Here is an 18,174-nt window from a genome sequence, read left to right on the forward strand (position 1 = left end):
AAATTTTAATGGCTATATATGGATGATAGATTCTCTATCGATGTTTTTGTCAATGATGTCTAGAGATGATAGCATGCGTAGTTAAATAAAATAAAATGAAATGGGTTATAACACCATACTTATCTGTACCATCTGGAATAATGAAAACGGAGACAGCCGATCGCCAAAAACTCATTCAACGAAGAATGTTTTATAAATCAACAAGCTGTAGTTGTCATTGCCAGTGGTCGCACCGGTCGATTATGGTTTACTCCTGGGGATCTTTTAGGATTTACTACTGGGGAGAGAGAGCGAGGGAGGCAGGGAGGCTAACCCATATTCAATTTATCTTAATAATTTGCTTGCGCGTATGGTGTTTTTGCAGGGTGGGGGGGGGGGCAGAGGTCCCGAAGAACTTTCACGTACATGCTGGGCATCGAAACAAAGACTGATGACTCAATGACAGACATTTTGATCTAAAGCGCACGCGTTAGACCATTCGGCCCAATCCTCGGACTAATTTGGTCTTAAATACGAGATAAAGCGATCACATTTCCTGCTTTAGAAGTAGCTAAGTCTCTAACTCAACATCATCCAAAGTCTTTGACATTGAAAATACTCGTGAGTTATTTCTCAATTTAAATCAACATTCGTGTTGGGAAATGATAGGCTGCTGATATCCAATATTTAAGACAAAAAAATCATTTACCATTGGTACACGAATCGTGTACCATAATGGGTTTCTAACCTCGAAGAACGAGGCTAGTAGACATAGTCATGTCAAACAGTGACGCCATATTCTTATCTGAAAATGATGCGCAATAAATACTATCGGTGTAGACTGGAATAACCAGACGCCAGAGATTGCCATTCGATTGAGACTTATGGTGTGATTGGAATTGAATGCAAATCAGTTTGGAACAAATGACTCGAAGAACGAGGCTAGACATAGTCATGTCAAACAGTGACGCCATATTCTGATCTGAAAATGATGCGCAATAAATAATATCGGTGTAGATTGGAATAACCAGACGCTAGATTGCCATTCGATTGAAACTTATGGCGTATTTCGCCGAACAAAAATTCGATTTGAAATTAGAGTAAAAACGGAAATGATAGAAATTGAATGCAAATCAGTTTATATACATTCATATTATTACATTATTAAATACGTTGCTACCCATCTGTGTCCATTTCTAGGTCCCAAATATTAGCGATTTAGCTCCTTTAAATACATTATTAAAATATTAACATGCTTCCTTCCTTGTGGATCGAATAAAAAAATATTTATGTCTTATCTGCTCCTAGGTTAAGACGGAGAAAAATAACTTGAAGCACTATCACAATAATCGTACACCTTTATTTCCTTGATTTAAAAGCGTCCTGTATTTCTTTTAATAACATCTGAACGATTGGCTGAAATTATTCATAAAGCAGAACGTGAAATGCTTCCTTGAGAAAGTGATCCCTTGATCGATTCCCGAGTTAATTGCGGACTGATCGACCACCTTTTCGAAGAAACGAATATCTACTATTTCATTTTCATACAGAATTTTGTATTGTCTTTAAAAATACTAATAATTTTAAAATTGAATTGAGCATGACTAAAATCCTATCCGATAAAGGGAGAGTGGTCATTCTCTTTAATCAATTTGCTGGGTAATCGGGAGTTCTAGAATGCATCGAATTGTCTTTAAAAATGCTAATAATTTTAAAATTGAATTGAGTATGACTAAAATCCTATCCGATAAAGGGAGAGTGGTCATTCTCTTTAATCAATTTGCTGGGTAATCGGGAGTTCTAGAATGCATCGAATGAAGACGTTGCGGATCGTTTTGTAGTCATTATTTTAATTATATAATTCGAATCATCTATCTTTTCATCTTTTTTAACTGGTCTCTTACAGACCTCTTTATCTACAGTCTGAAATACAACAGACGGATAAAGTATAAACTGGTAATAATCTACAGTCTGAAATACAACAGATATGTAATGTGTAAACAGGTATTAATCTATCACTCAGTGTTCCCGCCACACAGGCTAATATTAAAGTAAATACTGACCCTGTCTCTGTATTAATATGTTTTCTTAATTTAATATTTCAAAATACAATGGCACATCTCTTACGGACAAAATTTGGCATAAGGAACTTCTCCTGTAATCTGGAAAAACCTAGTAAGTCAATTTTTTGTGAAAATTTAGTTAGACCCATATCTTTTTTCTCATTCACTGGAAAGACTTATAACTATCTTCATCTAAAAGACCAAAATAAAATTCGTTTTATATTCAGTAGCTTAATCCTACAAAACATTTTTCCTTTGTTTCTTAAATTTGTATTTAACAGAATTATTTAAGTTTTCCCAGATTACAAGAAACCTACACGACAAGCTTGGGATCGAAATCACTTGATTTAATGATACTTCTGAAGAAACAAAGAACACGTGTTAGACCATTCGATCCTATAATCAATTAAACTCAACAATTAGTACGTAGCTTATGATTTCCATATATAACACACTTAAATGAGTTTAATTTAGGCTGTTTAAGAATTGTGACTAAAATGGACTAAAATTATCAACTACCGGGCACACAATCATTTATATCGGTGAACCTAAAACTGTCAATTGCTATCTTAATTAAATCAACACCCGAGAATTTGAATGAAGCTTTCAATGTTTCAATAAAACACAATAATCTTTCAGAGAATATTATTATTGCGATATTTAGAGAATATTACTGCAGAAATGGCGATAATCTAAGGGTATATTAGATTGTTGTGGTATTTCATATGGTCAAAAGATATTGTCATTGAAATTTACGTATTGCGATATATTGATTTTGTTTCTAAGCTATTGCGGTTGCTATATAGGATACGACCACATTTTGTAATGGGTGGACGGAGGACAGGTTAAGTCGATAAGGCTCACTGTATAATGTTTCATACCGAACATGATAAAAAAATTGCTAATATCTGTAGCCTCTACCGGTTTTCGGTAAGAAGGTAATTTCCAAACAGAAGGTCTTCATCGCGTTCAGAAGGTAACTTAATATATCATATACTGATAACTTACCTCGGCTCGAACGAAATCCCCAGTAATTAAACTAACAGGATGATGTTTTAATACAGTATACAATTCTTCTACAGTCGTTGACGGTTTTAAAGAGATACAATCTCTCATTATATCAGCTTCACGATGTCCTATAGATACAGATTTACTAATTGATTTAAACGTATCTAGACAAGTTACAGGATAGGCATAGACAGGTTTCTTTAAACGCACTGCTTTACACAAAGCTTCGTGAACGTTAGTAGATCCATATCTAAAATATAATAAATTTAATTTGAGTAAAACATTATACTTACTAGTGAGATACTGGAAAATCTTTGTTCTACAACTTTAGATCACAATTATAAAGTCAGATTTGTACAGGAGGTCACTGGTGTTCAGTCAAATATGTAGGGAGGGTAATCGGGGTTTTACGCCAGCTCGATACAAACTAGGTCATTTTGGTACTAAAGGCAAATCTGGAGGAAAAACGTTCAAGAGTCAGACCTTCTTGCTCATATTTATTCATATAAAAAATCAGAACGTTAATAAACATCAGAGATAAGGCACAAATATCTCAGTCTAAAAGCACACCATCACAGATATCTCAGTCTCAAAGCACATCATCACAAATATCTCAGCCAGAACCCCAACCATCTCGAGTATCTCAGTATGAACCAACAACATTCCAAACTTATCAGCCTGAACGCACACCATCATAGCCCGTTCAGACGCTTAAGTTGAACTGGTTTAAAAAACCCGGGGATCGTTAAACCAGTTTAACTTAAGCGTCTGAACGCAAATGTGGGGCAAATAAACCAGTTTAAAAATCCCAGCTCGCGTCCCGTCTTTGAGAAGGCTTTTTATTTTAAACTGGTTCATCTTAGCCGTCTGAACGGGTTGCCTTAAAAACCCCGGCTCCAGCTGGCTTTGAGCATGCGCAGTACGCAGTAAGTTATATTCCTATGAAAATATCGGGGTCAGATAGTGCCAATGTTATCGAAAGCGTGGGAGAACCGAATAAAGAATATAAAGCTACCCATGCGTATTTAACTCTAACCTCCGACCGAAGAAGTCAGAATAGTTAAACTGGTTTGGCTACGTGTGAACGCAACACGATGCTGTCTTAAAAACCCCAGCGATTATGAACTGGTTTAAAAATAAGCGTCTGAGCGGGCTATTTAGTCTGATACACACCATCACAGATATTTCAATCTAAACCCACAAAATCATAAAGTGCCTAGTCTAAACCCCCCACCATCATAATGCACAAATCAACCAGTAATGGCCCTTATAGCCATTGCAAAATTCTATTATTTAACAAATCGCATTCTTACAGTAAAGGTAAATATTGTATACTCACCTATCTAGTACATTGTTTTGAATATTGCCAGCTCTAATTTTAACATCAATATTCACATTGTCTGGTACGGTTATCCTTTTTAACACTGTATCAAACACTAAGTTGCCTAATTTCATCTGGGCTTGAAGATACGATTCCGAGTCAGAACTTACCGGTATACACGGTAAATCTGGATATAACTCCTGAATTCTGGATTAGTAAAAAGTCAAATACATGTCCCATAGTTAAAGCTTTATTTAAAGATACATTCCCGCGTACAAACTTTGTGATTTGATGATATATTTGGACTAAAAACATATTCAAAGTAACCAATCTATCAAAAACTTGCTTCAATTCCCTCTCAAAACTTTGTATTCGCCGGGGATACCTATAGCTATAAGTAAGCTGTTGTTAGACGCAATGTCTGTCAACATAGCTTCATTGTGAGAGGGTCCATTTTTCAGAATGTATTTATCAGTGTACACATACTGTACATTTACCATACATATTGAGGCCTAAGTAAATTCTTAATTATTTCTGTCAACTTCTTTTTCCGCCGTTTAAATGCAGTCTTTTGTAGATTGACACCCCTCAATGTTCCCAAACCGCCTAACCATTTGATCAAGAAAATAACAACTGCTCCCTCACTTAAGCTGGCACACAATAAGCTGGTAGGTAACAGTCGGGTTGCCAGTTAGTGATACCCTGACATTTTTGCCCAGTGTGGTCTAGAGTGCCGCGCTTCGACCTCTAGCTGGCCGGTCACCTCTGGCTTGCGGCAGGATTTCGATCCCTGGTATGAGCGTATGTGGCTTGGAGATAGGGGCGCCTTCTCAACCTCGTGGGTTTACTCCCGGTACTCCGGTTTCCTCCCACAGGAAAGACCCCTGCGCGTGCGCTAAGATAATAAAAAAATTAGACTTGTCTGCGATATCACCTTCGGTGGAAGAGGACGTTAAACACTAAGAACAACAACATCTGGATACTCTGTTTTAATGGCATTTAGTAATTGAACTAGAGTATACAGGTCACAATTCTATGGAATACAATTACTGCTATAGCTTGATAATGACTAGAGAAGCCTAGTCGAAACGTCGCTCAGTAAAAAGCAGTAATTGTATTCCATAAAATTGTGACCTGTATAACATCTGGATAAGTGAAATTGACCAAAAGTATACCCCAAAACAACCCCGCTCAGTTATCAGTTATCCATATTGTTTTCTAATTTTTATGAAATCATTTAAATTTTGGATATGATGTGTAGAATATGTATATCTATATCATATCGTTCCTTGTTGGTCACTTTTTGCAATACTTTGGGCAATATATGTAATTGTATTTAGATATCAGTTATAAGTAAATTCTCACCTTTGTATATGTTCAGAAGATGTTGGTTTATCACATTTATTAAGTACCACTAGCATAGGAAATCGCAGATGTAAAAACTCGCTAACAAGGTTGTGTAAAACATCCTCTGTCCATTGATGTAAGACGGACAACTCTCTTAATAGAGGAACATAATTATAATCATTTCATGAAAAATAAAATTCTGGGCAAGCTGTTATAAATCTGTTTGACATATAAATTTTGACTTACAAATTTGAGTCATTTTCAAGTTGAATAAACAAATGTTTTACAGCTTTGAGAAGACAAATATTTAACATAAAACGCTTTTGTTAAAATCTTAAGGTAAAGGATTGAGGGCTTGACAAGTGCAGCGTCTAGTCGTTCAGATGAGACAAAAAACCGAGGTCCCGTGTAGACATTGGCATGCACGTAAAATAACCCTTCACAGTTAGAATTCGAAATAAGAGTAGGCCATAGTACGGCTGTCTGGGCAAAATTCTCCCCATATCACACTGTATCATGGCGTACATCCGCCCTGAATAAACTGTCGTCGATTGAGAAGAGTTTGACGTTAAACCACATTTCATTACATTTCTTGTTTATATTGCCTCGACATTACTATATTTCACCCCACGTTTCAATAGCTGTATGGTTTTACTGATAAATAATAAAGTACGTTTATCATATAAAACTTCCTTACTTCTCTGTTATTCCTGCTTGTTGAAATGCTTTAAAGATTAGAGATTTACTGGCATGATAACCAGTAAACATGTCAATTAATTTTTCTGGTTTTCTCCTAATATTATCCCACTTGACCATTATATTCTCATATATCCATTGACTGTAGACAAAATAAAGAAGTTTATCATAGACAAAATGTTTCACAATTTGGACTATTGAAAAAGTAAAGTTCAGGGTTAAAAATGATGGGTAGTACTGAGCATGGCGTCATCACCGTCATCTTTGAATTGTGACGTTATATAAAAATTCGATGGGCAATTGTCTAAGGAACAAGAACGCAAAGTTTCCTGTCGATCGTACTTACAATGGCGATGACGTGGGCACTATTCAAAGAGCGCTGCTCCCAAGGGGTCTATTTCCTGGTACAGAAATGTTCAGCAATAACATTAGGAAATGGGAATGCAGCACGGACCTGGGTCCATTAAACTGCAATGCAATCAATAGAATGACTTTCGTTTCGTTTTTGTAAGAAATGTAATTAATCAACATTACCTATTACTTAATTGCCATTAACCATTACTTGATGAATATATGGGCCAGTCAATTTAATTTGAGCAAATCATTTTAATACCACCACCCCCGGCAGCATACCGACTAGATTAGGTTGAAATATTTCATGCGGCTTTCAGTTTCAAAAAGTCGAAAATGTATACAGTTAACGGTCGGACCTAAAGACTAGGTGCAAGTGGTTTGACAAAACTAGATTTCAAGATTGTCCATAACGCATTTCCTGCAGCGCAAAGTCTACAATACTGACTTATAACCGCAGCCCCTATCCCCGACGCCGACTGGGATTTAGGGGTTGACTTACTGTAATTCATTTTGTATCCACGTGATATCTAAACTAGGATCATAATCTGTCGTTTCTTCACCTTTCTCATTAGTTTTACCAGATACATCTACTATATGTACTAATACATCGGCATCTAACAGATCATTCAAAAACCTACAGAAAATGATATCGGCATTTAATAGATCATTCAAAAATCTAAAGTACAACAACTAAGATATGGTCTGTGTCATTGCATCTTCACTTGAAGGCTTGATCTCACTTTAACTCCGTACATCTTATCAAGGCCTTCACGTAATACTCTACATTTTTCGTCACTAATTGCGATTGGTCTAGGACTCAACTCTGGACATCTCAGATTCCTCGATAGAAAATATTACCCCGAATACTAAGTTCCTACTTTCCAACTGAAATGAGTTTTCAACGAAAAAATAAAAAATCTTTCAACGGATCTAAACATATCTATTCCTGTACGTGTTTGTATCACGTGTCTATGGTTAAGGGAGATAACGTGCCTAACGGTTTGGGAGTGTCAGACTACTCTAGCAACGGCTAGATGTTTTAAAACTCGTAGTCGTTGCTTTAAGAACATGCTGTACTTGAATTACCCAAGCTGACGTCCTTATCTTGTTTGATCAGTTCTTTTTTAACTTCAACGGGAAGGTGGGTGGAGCTTGCAGGCTTGCAGCTGCCAAGAACAGAGCCACAGTCGTCACAGTTTATCAACCGTGAGCAACATTGGCTATTCTTGGAGATAATCGTAGAGAACCACATTGAACTTTTTTTTGCTTTATTGTAACACCGGAGGTATAATTCGCTAGAAGTCCTCACAGTTTGTCAACCGTGAGCAACATTGACTATTCTTAGGGAGAATCGGATTCAATCGGCAAGCGCTACCAATGATTTGAACAGGTGCTAGGAATATCTTCTTCAACGTCAAACATAACGTATTCTTAAAGTTACAATTTCATATTTTTAAGTTATATTTTTAAAATGCATTAAAATAAAGCCCTAAAATAGATGGTGTCTATAAACAGTACTACCTTGTTAAAAAATAATCCTATTAATCTTATAATTCACGATTGCCAGTTGAGGAATTGGCAAAAATATCATTTTCAACTTCAAATTCAAACGTCTGAAGATAGCTATTCCATGGTGGGGAATAGGAAACCAAGGGAGTTAATTGGGAGGTAATTGTGTTATTATTTCCGGTGCGAAGATTTTTAAGTGTGAGAAAGATAACCTTTGATCCTATAATAGTGAGGTGACAACCTATTGAGTAAAAGACATAGAAATAATTATGTTTTGACTTTCTTAGAAAATATGAAACGTATTAGTATCGTAGAAATAACAAATCGTACAAATATCGTTAATATTCTTAATTTTTTTTAAAGATTATTCGTGGTGTTTGTACAATTATTTTAAGAACCAAGTATTCCTGGCAGCTGCCGTAATGCACCGAAATGGACCTTAGCGCAACCCTGGGAAACAGCACACAATCGCATTGATGATGAAAAGCAATTAACACAAACAACCCAAAACGACAAAGAATGGTCAAGAATGCCAGCTTGGTGACAGTGCGAATAATCAGGGCTGAGGTACGGATATTTAAGGTTTCGCCATGGTACATAGCTTCAAGTAAAAGCAAATGTTGATCATTTGACTAATACTATCTGCAGATATAAAGTAGCGAGCCACTTCCCGATTGTTGTCACTTTTTATTAAGTTAGCGGACCTTTGGAAATGTAACGAGACAAACTGCTTAGCAAGCAATGAATCTAAACGTCCAAATCCATTATTGTAAGCAATATAATATACCTGTTTCCGCGACCCTTGCCTTGTGATGCTCCAGGTACAAGACCAGCTACATCTTTCAGGAGTACTGGTATATATCTATCGTTCTTGTGATTATGACCATGAGCTATATATATATAAGATATACAATTATCATTATCTTATGATTTTCCACAAAAGCAAGCGGATTCTTTGTTTTTTTTCTATCCGCATTGACGATGCCAAACATCAATCAGCTTGTCCTCCTGTTCCAACTTGATTTTATTATGATGAAGGGGGGCGATGATCCACCCGCTATTCTCACCACAGTAAATTTTAACACTGTATTTTAAAGTGACATTTTTATATACAAGAACTTTCTTTTTATGCTTTACCCTTTTATGCCTCCTCCATATGTAAATAATCTTAACCAAATGATCCTGTCCATTATATCATGTGTAATGTATTGGACGTTAAAATTGCAATAAACAACAACAATCATTATCATACAAATGCAAGTAGGCCTGGAAATAACGCACTAATGGGATTGTTCCGGGCATTTTGAAATTTGTATTATAAATCACTGAAGGATAACATAACAACTACCTGATGGAATGAGCCTGTCTCTGTATTAATGTGTTCTTAATTTAATATTTCAAAATACAATGGCACATCACGTACGGATAAAATTTGGCACATGGACCGGCTCCTGTAATCTGGTAAATTTTCGTCAAAACAGAGTTAAAGAACACGTGTTAGACCATTCCATCAATCAATCAATTAAACTCAACAATTAGTACGTAGCTTATGATTTCCATATATAACACACACTTAAATGGTTTTAATTTAGGCCGACCTGCCGTGTTATTAGTCTATACGATTAAACAGCTTGTAGGCCTGTTTAAGAATTGTGACTAAAATGGACTAAAATTATCAACTACCGGGCACACAATCATTTATATCGGTGAACCTAAAACTGTCAATTGCTATCTTAATTAAATCAACACCTTTAATTTCTACTCAATTCAAATCTGACGTATCCTTTTTAATTTTCCCCAATAAATCTCCTAAATTTCCAGTAATAGAAACTTCTTCACGTAATGCACAGAATTAGTATAACAGACCAAAAACGTAACAGAAACATACTAAATCGTGTGACCATGTACTTTACTTAAACAATTAGATCGCGGTGAAGGGTCGATACCCCCCCCCCCCCCCCACACACACACACAATATCATCAGATAAATGACAATTAAATGATTTTATCTATAAGACACGTGTTTGAAAAGTAAGTCAACGCGAAATCCCACCAGCAATCACACGGTTGCTAACAGTATTTTATGGCGCTCTTTGATCTCAGATTTCAAAGATGGCGCAGATCAAGGAAACCGGAAGTGAACATGTCACAGCCAGAGCTATGGATCAACAATTAAAAGAACGCATCGAAGTAAAGTTAACATAAAACCAAACTTACCTGCATTACATATATTGATATTATGGTTTTGACAAGGGCATGGTATAGAATAAAAAGCCCTGCCTATATTTGGTTCTATTGTGGTGAATGGATGGGCGCCAGTTTTAGCTAGATCTAAATTAGTTGCTGCATTAAAGAACGTAGATTTTCCTGCTGAAGGTTTACCCTGAAATCAAATTTTTTATTTTAACTTTATATATTTTAGGAATAATTTTAATTCAAACATCAAAGAACCATGACAACATTACCATATTCTAGCGGGGTGCCGTCAGCGGAACAGGCGGGGGTGGGGTGGGGGTGACGGCCTCGGGCATCCATTTATGGATCCATCCAATCACAGCGTGAGATTAGTTCTTCTTAATTTGGAAAGTCTATATGTTAACTTCCTTGTACAAACTTCCTTGTATAATGTTTATTTCATCTATTTTTACATGTTTGTCACACGTTTGAGTAGTAGACCGTATACCCTAGTATAAGCAGCTGTATGATTTTGTTTTCCGTTTAGGCAAATAAAACAATTTACCTGTGTTTACGGTTAACCGACCGACACTATGTTTTTTCTTTGGCCCAAATCTCCGACCCTAAACTTTTTTTTTACTCATTTCCCAGGTTCTATAAATCGGTCTTGGAGTAGTTTTGTGCAGACACTAAAACTTCGGTATAATAACAGTCCGAATCGCCATTATGTTACAGAACCTTACTCAGTAATTAAGTTAGAAATGCTAGTAGACTGCAAGTATCGATGTAGTTTATTAAGAGATTAATTTATTAGTTCACTTAATTAGTCTTATCTAATCTTAAGCCATAACTCCCACGAAACAAAAAAAAAAACAACAAAAAAAAAACCCCAACATACTTTCCAACCGCTCGACCCTAATTTTGTGGCCAACTAACCGTAAACACAGGTTCTTTTTTATTTGGCCCTATAGTTGATTTGAATCTATGGACAACCATGGAACTGTTCATTATTTTGAATACACATATACTCAACACGTCATAGTACTCTACTTTATTATGATAATTACTTATTTTGTGTGGAATTTTGATTGATCAGACAAAAATAAAATATAGTAATTTATAATATCAAACTCAAAACATGTAAACACAATAAAGACAAATTAGTGTATTAGTACGCGGATGTTACTAGGGAAACATACAAAGTAATTGGCGTTGTCATGGTAAAGTTGTATCAGATGTTTCACACATGTTTATATTTGTTTTGCGGAAATTATACGGGATTGTGTGGTTTTCTTCTATGAAGAACTAGAGCTGTGGCCTTTAAATTTGTTTATTGTTGAGTATGTTGTCTTTCTTTACATATTTATATATCAAATGAAATGGGGTTTATTAACGTCCTACGTTTCCGCACCGGCTGGGTTAAAGAAGACGGAGCACGCGCGATTCAGTGTGTTATTAGGGAAATTTTGCTCGGAGAGCGGCGCCACAGTCTACTCTTATTTCGAAATCCAATTATCACGGTTTCTTTCATGTTTTCGCTCAGTCCGAACGACTAGACGCTGTTCTTTGACAGAGCCCCCGTCCTGCATCACTAACAATAGGAAACCACTGGGACCGAACCCGAAACCTTACTCAGTGAGCTCTGTCGGCTCCTTTTAAACATATCTTCAATAGACTGCTTGATTTCGCTTTAACTTCGTACATCTTATCAAGCCCTTCACGTAATACCCTTCATTTCAATTGGCTACTTACCCAGCTGGTGGCCTCTCAGATTCCTCGATAGAAAATATTGCGAATACCAAGTCTCGCACTTTGTAGCTAAATTGTATACATGTAATAATCGAATTGCAACGTTCAAGGTTCGTTCAATGTCAAGGTTTTCGTGGGATTTGAGTCTCTTTGTGTCTCTGATTGAACAACGCTATTGTTCATGTGTCTGCAGTAAAGGGAGATAACGTGCCTGTAGATGTTGTAAAACTCGCGGTCGTTGCTTCAAGAACACGAGTGTCTCCCTATCACGGCCAGACACTATATTTTCATAATAATTTTAAAAATTTATAATATATACTTACCACTAATCCCAATATATAATCCCATTTACCACCCTGTGTTTTTACATCATAACATATTTTAACCGGTTTAGGTTTTATAGGCGATACTGGTTCTTCTACTACCTAATCAAAATAAAAGAAATGGAATGGAGTTTAAATCCTACTTTTCTGCACCGGGTTACTATACCATACAGAGTATTATGAGGGGAAATTTTGACAGGACAGCGACACCACGTCTTACTCGTATTTCGAATTCCAACTGTCAATCGTTCTTTTCGTACCATCCGAAAAACTACTTTACTTTAAACATATTTTATTGCCCCCCCCCCCCAATAAAAAAAAAGAAAAAAAGAGTAAATAAATAAACTAATAAATAACTAATAAAAGTCCTCTCCAATACATATATATATATTACATAAATGAACTTAAATGATATTAAATAAATAAACTAGTTCAAAGGATCTTGATCAATACAAAGCATGACTTGTGTAATTATTTCATATTGTAAATATTTACTGACATGAATGTTTAAGCTGATATACATATATGATCACATTCTGGAAAAGTGTCGTTAATGTATTTTTGCACGGCTATAAATATAGAACAATTTACGTCATAGTAAAGTGTTTCGTTCCCAAATTTTAATAATAATAGATCGACAGTGATCGGAACACCCATCAAGATCAAATTATTAATTTCACTGAACATCACAATACGCTTTAAAGGGGCAATAACACTCTTGCTGGCTTGAAAGCTCCAGAAAATAAATAATAATTCTATCTAAGTACTAGATGTTTAAGTGTCCTACCTGTTGTGTAAATTATCCATTACATCCTATTTCACTTGTCCAGAGGGTTCGAAAATATTTTTAAATCGAAGTTTCATTTGAAAAGGTTTACGTTAGACGTTTCAAACCATTATGTTGAATTTTTCAAATTTTTTAAATAAGGTGTGTTCAGATGAAATTTGTATCATCAATTAATTGAAATATTGTAAAATACATGTAGTACAATTTGTTGACCAGAATAAAGATTGGGACATATTATTCAGTTACAACAAGAGTGGTATTGAGCCTTTAAGATAAATCCTGCACAGTAAAACAAATAATGCTCTGCTTTTTCATTTACGTAACCACGTGAACAAATAGCATTTGAAACTAAATTTACATGATATAAATCAGAGTATAATGCACTGTACTAATGAAAAACTAGACAAAACAAACCACGTTGGAAAATCTTGGTAGTGTTTCGGCCAAATGTATGATGGTGTGGAAAGGACTTTATGGTTATAGCGACGGAAATGTTTCATAATGGTCATCAAACTGCTCGAGTGAAGCAGTCAAAGTCGCAATTTGCGATAAAAAAAGAGTTTTTCATCTTGTTGTTTCATAATGTGTATACCGGTAATTGTTTTAAAATTGGCCTACCCGAGAAATAAAGAAGTTATGTGTTTTCTTTTTATCACACATTTTGGACAGACAGAATATTCCATTTAATAATTAAGAATTATGATCCATTTTGGCGGAAAAAAATTGAAAGTCAGTCTGAGCTCTGGAGTGAAGTAAGAATAAAATCTCACATAGACCCATAGCGTACTACGGAAGCAACGTCTAGCGAATATATATATATATGTAGTAAGGGTATTTCATTGACACAAGGAAGTTCATCTACTAGAATATAAATAAACAGTTCCAAACAAGCGATATACTATACACCTTAGTAAGATTGCCGAGGACCATATATTATGCTGTATGTAATACTAACCGCCCCATTATCTTCTGATTGTGATACTTGAATATGTTCGTTTATCCAGTCCTGAGCATTATCAACTAAAGTAAAAATCATGGCCATACCAATATTTTCTTCAGCCTATAATAAAATATTAATAATTGGGTGGAAGTGGCTTTGAAATGAGACAAAAATTTATTATTGGTAGTAAAAGTCCTAAATATTCAATCAAGGCAATAATATTACGTTTCTTAATCCCAAATTGCATATTAAGTGGTACTGCTACATCTGTTGACTTAAAAGCCAAAAATCCAAACAAGATTATATTTCTTAAACCGTATTTTGCGAAAGAGAAGTTAACTAATGGTCGTGTTAGTGACAATACATAGTAATAATGGTCTACTGTTCTCCCAAACTAATTAGCAGTAAATATTCGCCTTGCCACTACAATCACTGAGAGGGATGACATAGACGTCAGTTAATTAACTCACAATATTAACTTTTTTTCCCAGAAAATTAAATTCTTTTAAATTATTAAGAAATAAAATAAAGGTGTTGAAGTATATCTAGATAAAAAAAAATATTTCCTATTTAGTGTGAATGGGTACATAAAATACGTAAACGGCACCAATTTTGCCAGGACCAGTTTGTGTTACTACGCCCGATGTAAACAATGCACGTGTTATCGACGCTGTAAAGTGCCACACTAGGCCTACACTGCATGTGAACGTAAAGGTCAGTTCTCTTGTACAGAGTTTTAAAAAAAGGCTTTCGCATTAGCTTTGAAAAACAGATTACTGTTCCCCTTGAAAGGTCATCGCTTTTAATGTTTGCAACCATTCTACTCCTCAATGCTCAATGCACAACCAACAAACAATCATGAATGATTATCGTTTTTTTTTGAAGAAATATTAGTGGAATGGATTAATTCACCAAGTTGAAATTGTTTAGTTGGGTGAACGCCGAAAGAAACTTGGCGAAAAATGTTTTCCCAAATGTTACCCGCGGTTATACTATTACCCGTTGAAGAAGGTGTGTTACTAGTTGTTGACACTCGTCATTGGATAAAATATTGGATCTCATTGGTATTTCAAGTATAGGTACAACACTTGGGTATGTAGTGGGCAATGTTATCTTTAACTGTAGAGAACCTGTTCAACAGAAACATATGAAACAGTATAATAAAGCGTAACAATAAACAGAGCGGTGTATCGATCTACGGCTCTAGAGTGTTCACACGGTGGACACGACTACGTATAAGTATCAATATGAATATCAAAGTGGCAACATATGGTCATATTAAATTCAAATAATCTATGTTTACCTAAGTATTCAAAATACTTACGCTAAACATTCCTTCAAATTTTATAAACTAGGTTATTCGGCACTATATTTCATTAATTCGGTTGCGCATAGGGGTCTTTAGCAGTGGGAGGAAACCGGATGACCAGGAGAATACTCACAATAATAGGCAGGTGTTCCTACGACGTGTCACGTAAATTCCTTGGATGAGACCACGGCATTGGACTCAGCAGTGACAGATTATGTGATCTAAAGCACATGCGTTATTCCACTCGGCCAACGACACCGCAACAGAGGTAGACAACAGGGTATCTTTAAGTCAAACATAACTTGTTTTGTTTATTAAGGAAATAAATCCAGATTCCCATCACTTACTAGGAAGAATAGCTTCAATATTAGATAAATGGACCATAAAGCATGGTGGATTTGATGTTATTTCTAAAAAATAAAAGAAAAATTCTTTGACAAAGATTATAAATACATTGTATACCCAAATAATGGACAATTTATTACAACCATATAATGGACAATTTATTATAATCATTTATCCACTATTACTGCATGTTTTTATAGTGAGATACATTCTAAACAGTTATAGCTTTAGAAACTATCGAAAATCAATAGGATTCGAACTCTTACATTACCAGTCAACATATTTATACAAATTTCAAAAGTTCTGATCATAATTCTCCCCTTTTCAGTTCTAGTTTGTCAAGGTTTAATTACAAAAGGGGTGGAAAACCAATGTTTTCTTCTTCCCATATGGCCATATAATCTATTCAAAATTTAAAAAAAAAAAAAATATCAGACATTCATAACAGCCTCTGGTATGTTAACAAGGTTTTCTCACGTAAGGGTGTAACTACTTAAGTCACTGAAAATAGATAGGTTTTATTACAGAAGGGGTATAACTCCAAAAGTGAATGTCGGAAATAGTGGAAAATCAACGTTTTCTCCTTCCCATAAGGCCATAATCTATTCAAAATTTAAAAAAATATGAGATATTCATAACTGCCATTGGTATGTTAACAAGGCTTCCTTACAAAGGGGTATATTTTACAGAAATCACTGAAAATAAATTAAACCTCAAAAGATTTAAATACAATTTCAAGTGTGTTAAAAGGGCTTCGCTACAAAGGGGTACAATCAACGAAATCCATGGACTTTTAAGATGGAAAATAGAAGTAATATCAAGTGTTCTAGGAAATTTAAGCATATACCCTGTCGTGCATGGCACCCGCTAGTAATAATTTGTATAAAATGAAATATACACGTACCTGTTAAATCATCTCCATAAATAGACTTTAAAGCCTCTATTTCTTCGGCTTGTTCTTCTAAATAACTAAACATTTAATTTATTTTTCACCTTGCTTTGTATATGAATATAGAAACGGTTTCAGGAATCAGACCTATATCTAAAAAAAAAAAGAATTAATAATGGACAAATTTGTAAACACGCCTCAACAAATACAATGGGATTTAACGTCCTACTCTTCTGCTGTAACCAAGATAATGACGATGTGCAGATTATGCCATACGGTGTTGGGATACTCGATTGGATGGCCGAATGATTAGCACGTACGCGCTATATCATAACGTCTGTCATTGAGTCAACTGGCGTGGTTTCGGTTCCTCGGTTGTACGTGACAAGGAGTAGGGTCACCTGTCCTACCTCGTGGGTTTTGTCCGGGTTCCTCCCACTGCTAAAAACACCTGCACGCAAGCGAATTATTGAAAAAAATTGAACCATATGTTAGTCCCGAAATGACCTAGTTTGTATCGAGTGGATGTTAAACTCTCTCTCCCTCTCTCTCTCTCTCTCTCTCTTTTCTCTCTTCTCTCTCTCTCTCTGTGCGTGGGTGGGTGACAGTTTTAGTTACGCTTCTGTGTTACCGGAAAAGAGAAAATGAGAAAAGTAGAAAAAGTCCTGTCATACTGACAGCCAATTCTTTTTTTGAACTATCAGATAGCCTATCCTCTCACCGTCCCATAATCATATAACAACTTTTCACCTTCGTCGCAATTATCAGTGAAATGAAATTCGATCGCGTGTCTGTTATCGCATGTTACTTCATTTAATTATATAGAAGGATAACTCGTGTTTATCATTTTTGTCGTCACTTCCCGTTTTTTATAGTGTTTGTTACACCTCTACCGTAGCAATGATCTCTGTGTTAAAATTATGTTTCGGATGTGTTTAATCAGTTCTGTCACATAAATTATGTAATAATGACTGACACCAATATTGTCCTTTAAGGCAATAAGAGAGAATTACTAGTCTGATCTCATCCTTCATAACTGGAGTTGTCTCGCTTTGATTATCTGTCGACTGCTCTAGTTTTGCCGTGTACATATATAACGATTCTTTCAATTACTCTCAGCTTTATAATAGCCATAGAGCGATGACGATTTATAAAGGCGATAGAATACAAAGTATAGGCCTACTTTTCAAAGATCGTTTCAAAAACAAAACTACCTACCTCAAGTGTATCTTTTAAATCATAGTTTAAGTTACACGTATTTCACAATTAACCGAAAGTACAGTTGTAGTCTTTTTCATTCAGACGTATTTTCGTCAATTCGTATTGAAGAGCGCAGCGTGTATCTGGATAATCAGGCACAAAGAGCTGTTGCTTCGGTCG

At 35.5% G+C, this 18,174-nt stretch overlaps 1 protein-coding gene across 2 annotated transcripts; it reads right to left on the reverse strand.

Moving 5' to 3' along the window:
* Window positions 1-1,157: 1,157 nt before the first annotated feature.
* LOC126810593 (uncharacterized) lies at window positions 1,158-18,141 on the reverse strand. Of its 2 annotated transcripts, none has more exons than XM_050535748.1 (14): window positions 18,013-18,141; window positions 16,810-16,947; window positions 15,908-15,970; window positions 15,251-15,381; window positions 14,267-14,371; window positions 12,525-12,626; window positions 10,495-10,660; window positions 9,065-9,167; window positions 7,268-7,402; window positions 6,416-6,556; window positions 5,737-5,871; window positions 4,390-4,578; window positions 3,051-3,300; window positions 1,158-1,902 (listed from the first exon to the last, which is right to left on the reverse strand). In XM_050535748.1, exons 2-14 carry the CDS (start codon window positions 16,880-16,882, stop codon window positions 1,780-1,782), a joined length of 1,716 nt encoding a protein of 571 aa, XP_050391705.1. In that variant the 5' UTR covers window positions 16,883-16,947; window positions 18,013-18,141; the 3' UTR covers window positions 1,158-1,779. The 2 variants fall into 2 exon arrangements, with proteins under 2 accessions (XP_050391705.1, XP_050391706.1); XM_050535749.1 differs by lacking the exon at window positions 1,158-1,902 and adding an exon at window positions 3,344-3,505 and having other exon boundaries at window positions 3,051-3,178.
* Window positions 18,142-18,174: the final 33 nt, after the last annotated feature.

Source organism: Patella vulgata, chromosome 2 (genome assembly GCF_932274485.2).
Source record: "Patella vulgata chromosome 2, xgPatVulg1.2, whole genome shotgun sequence".
Classification (NCBI taxonomy): Eukaryota; Metazoa; Mollusca; class Gastropoda; family Patellidae; genus Patella; species Patella vulgata.

Excerpts from the sequence above, each read along its gene's own strand:
- LOC126810593 (XM_050535748.1), bottom strand. The coding sequence starts at position 16,882 with ATGTTTAGTTATTTAGAAGAACAAGCCGAAGAAATAGAGGCTTTAAAG. Across the intron at positions 15,971-16,809 it reads TTATGGAGATGATTTAACAG|AAATAACATCAAATCCACCA; the intron begins GTACGTGTATAT and ends TTTATTTTTTAG. Across the intron at positions 10,661-12,524 it reads ATTATATATTGGGATTAGTG|GGTAAACCTTCAGCAGGAAA; the intron begins GTAAGTATATAT and ends ATTTGATTTCAG.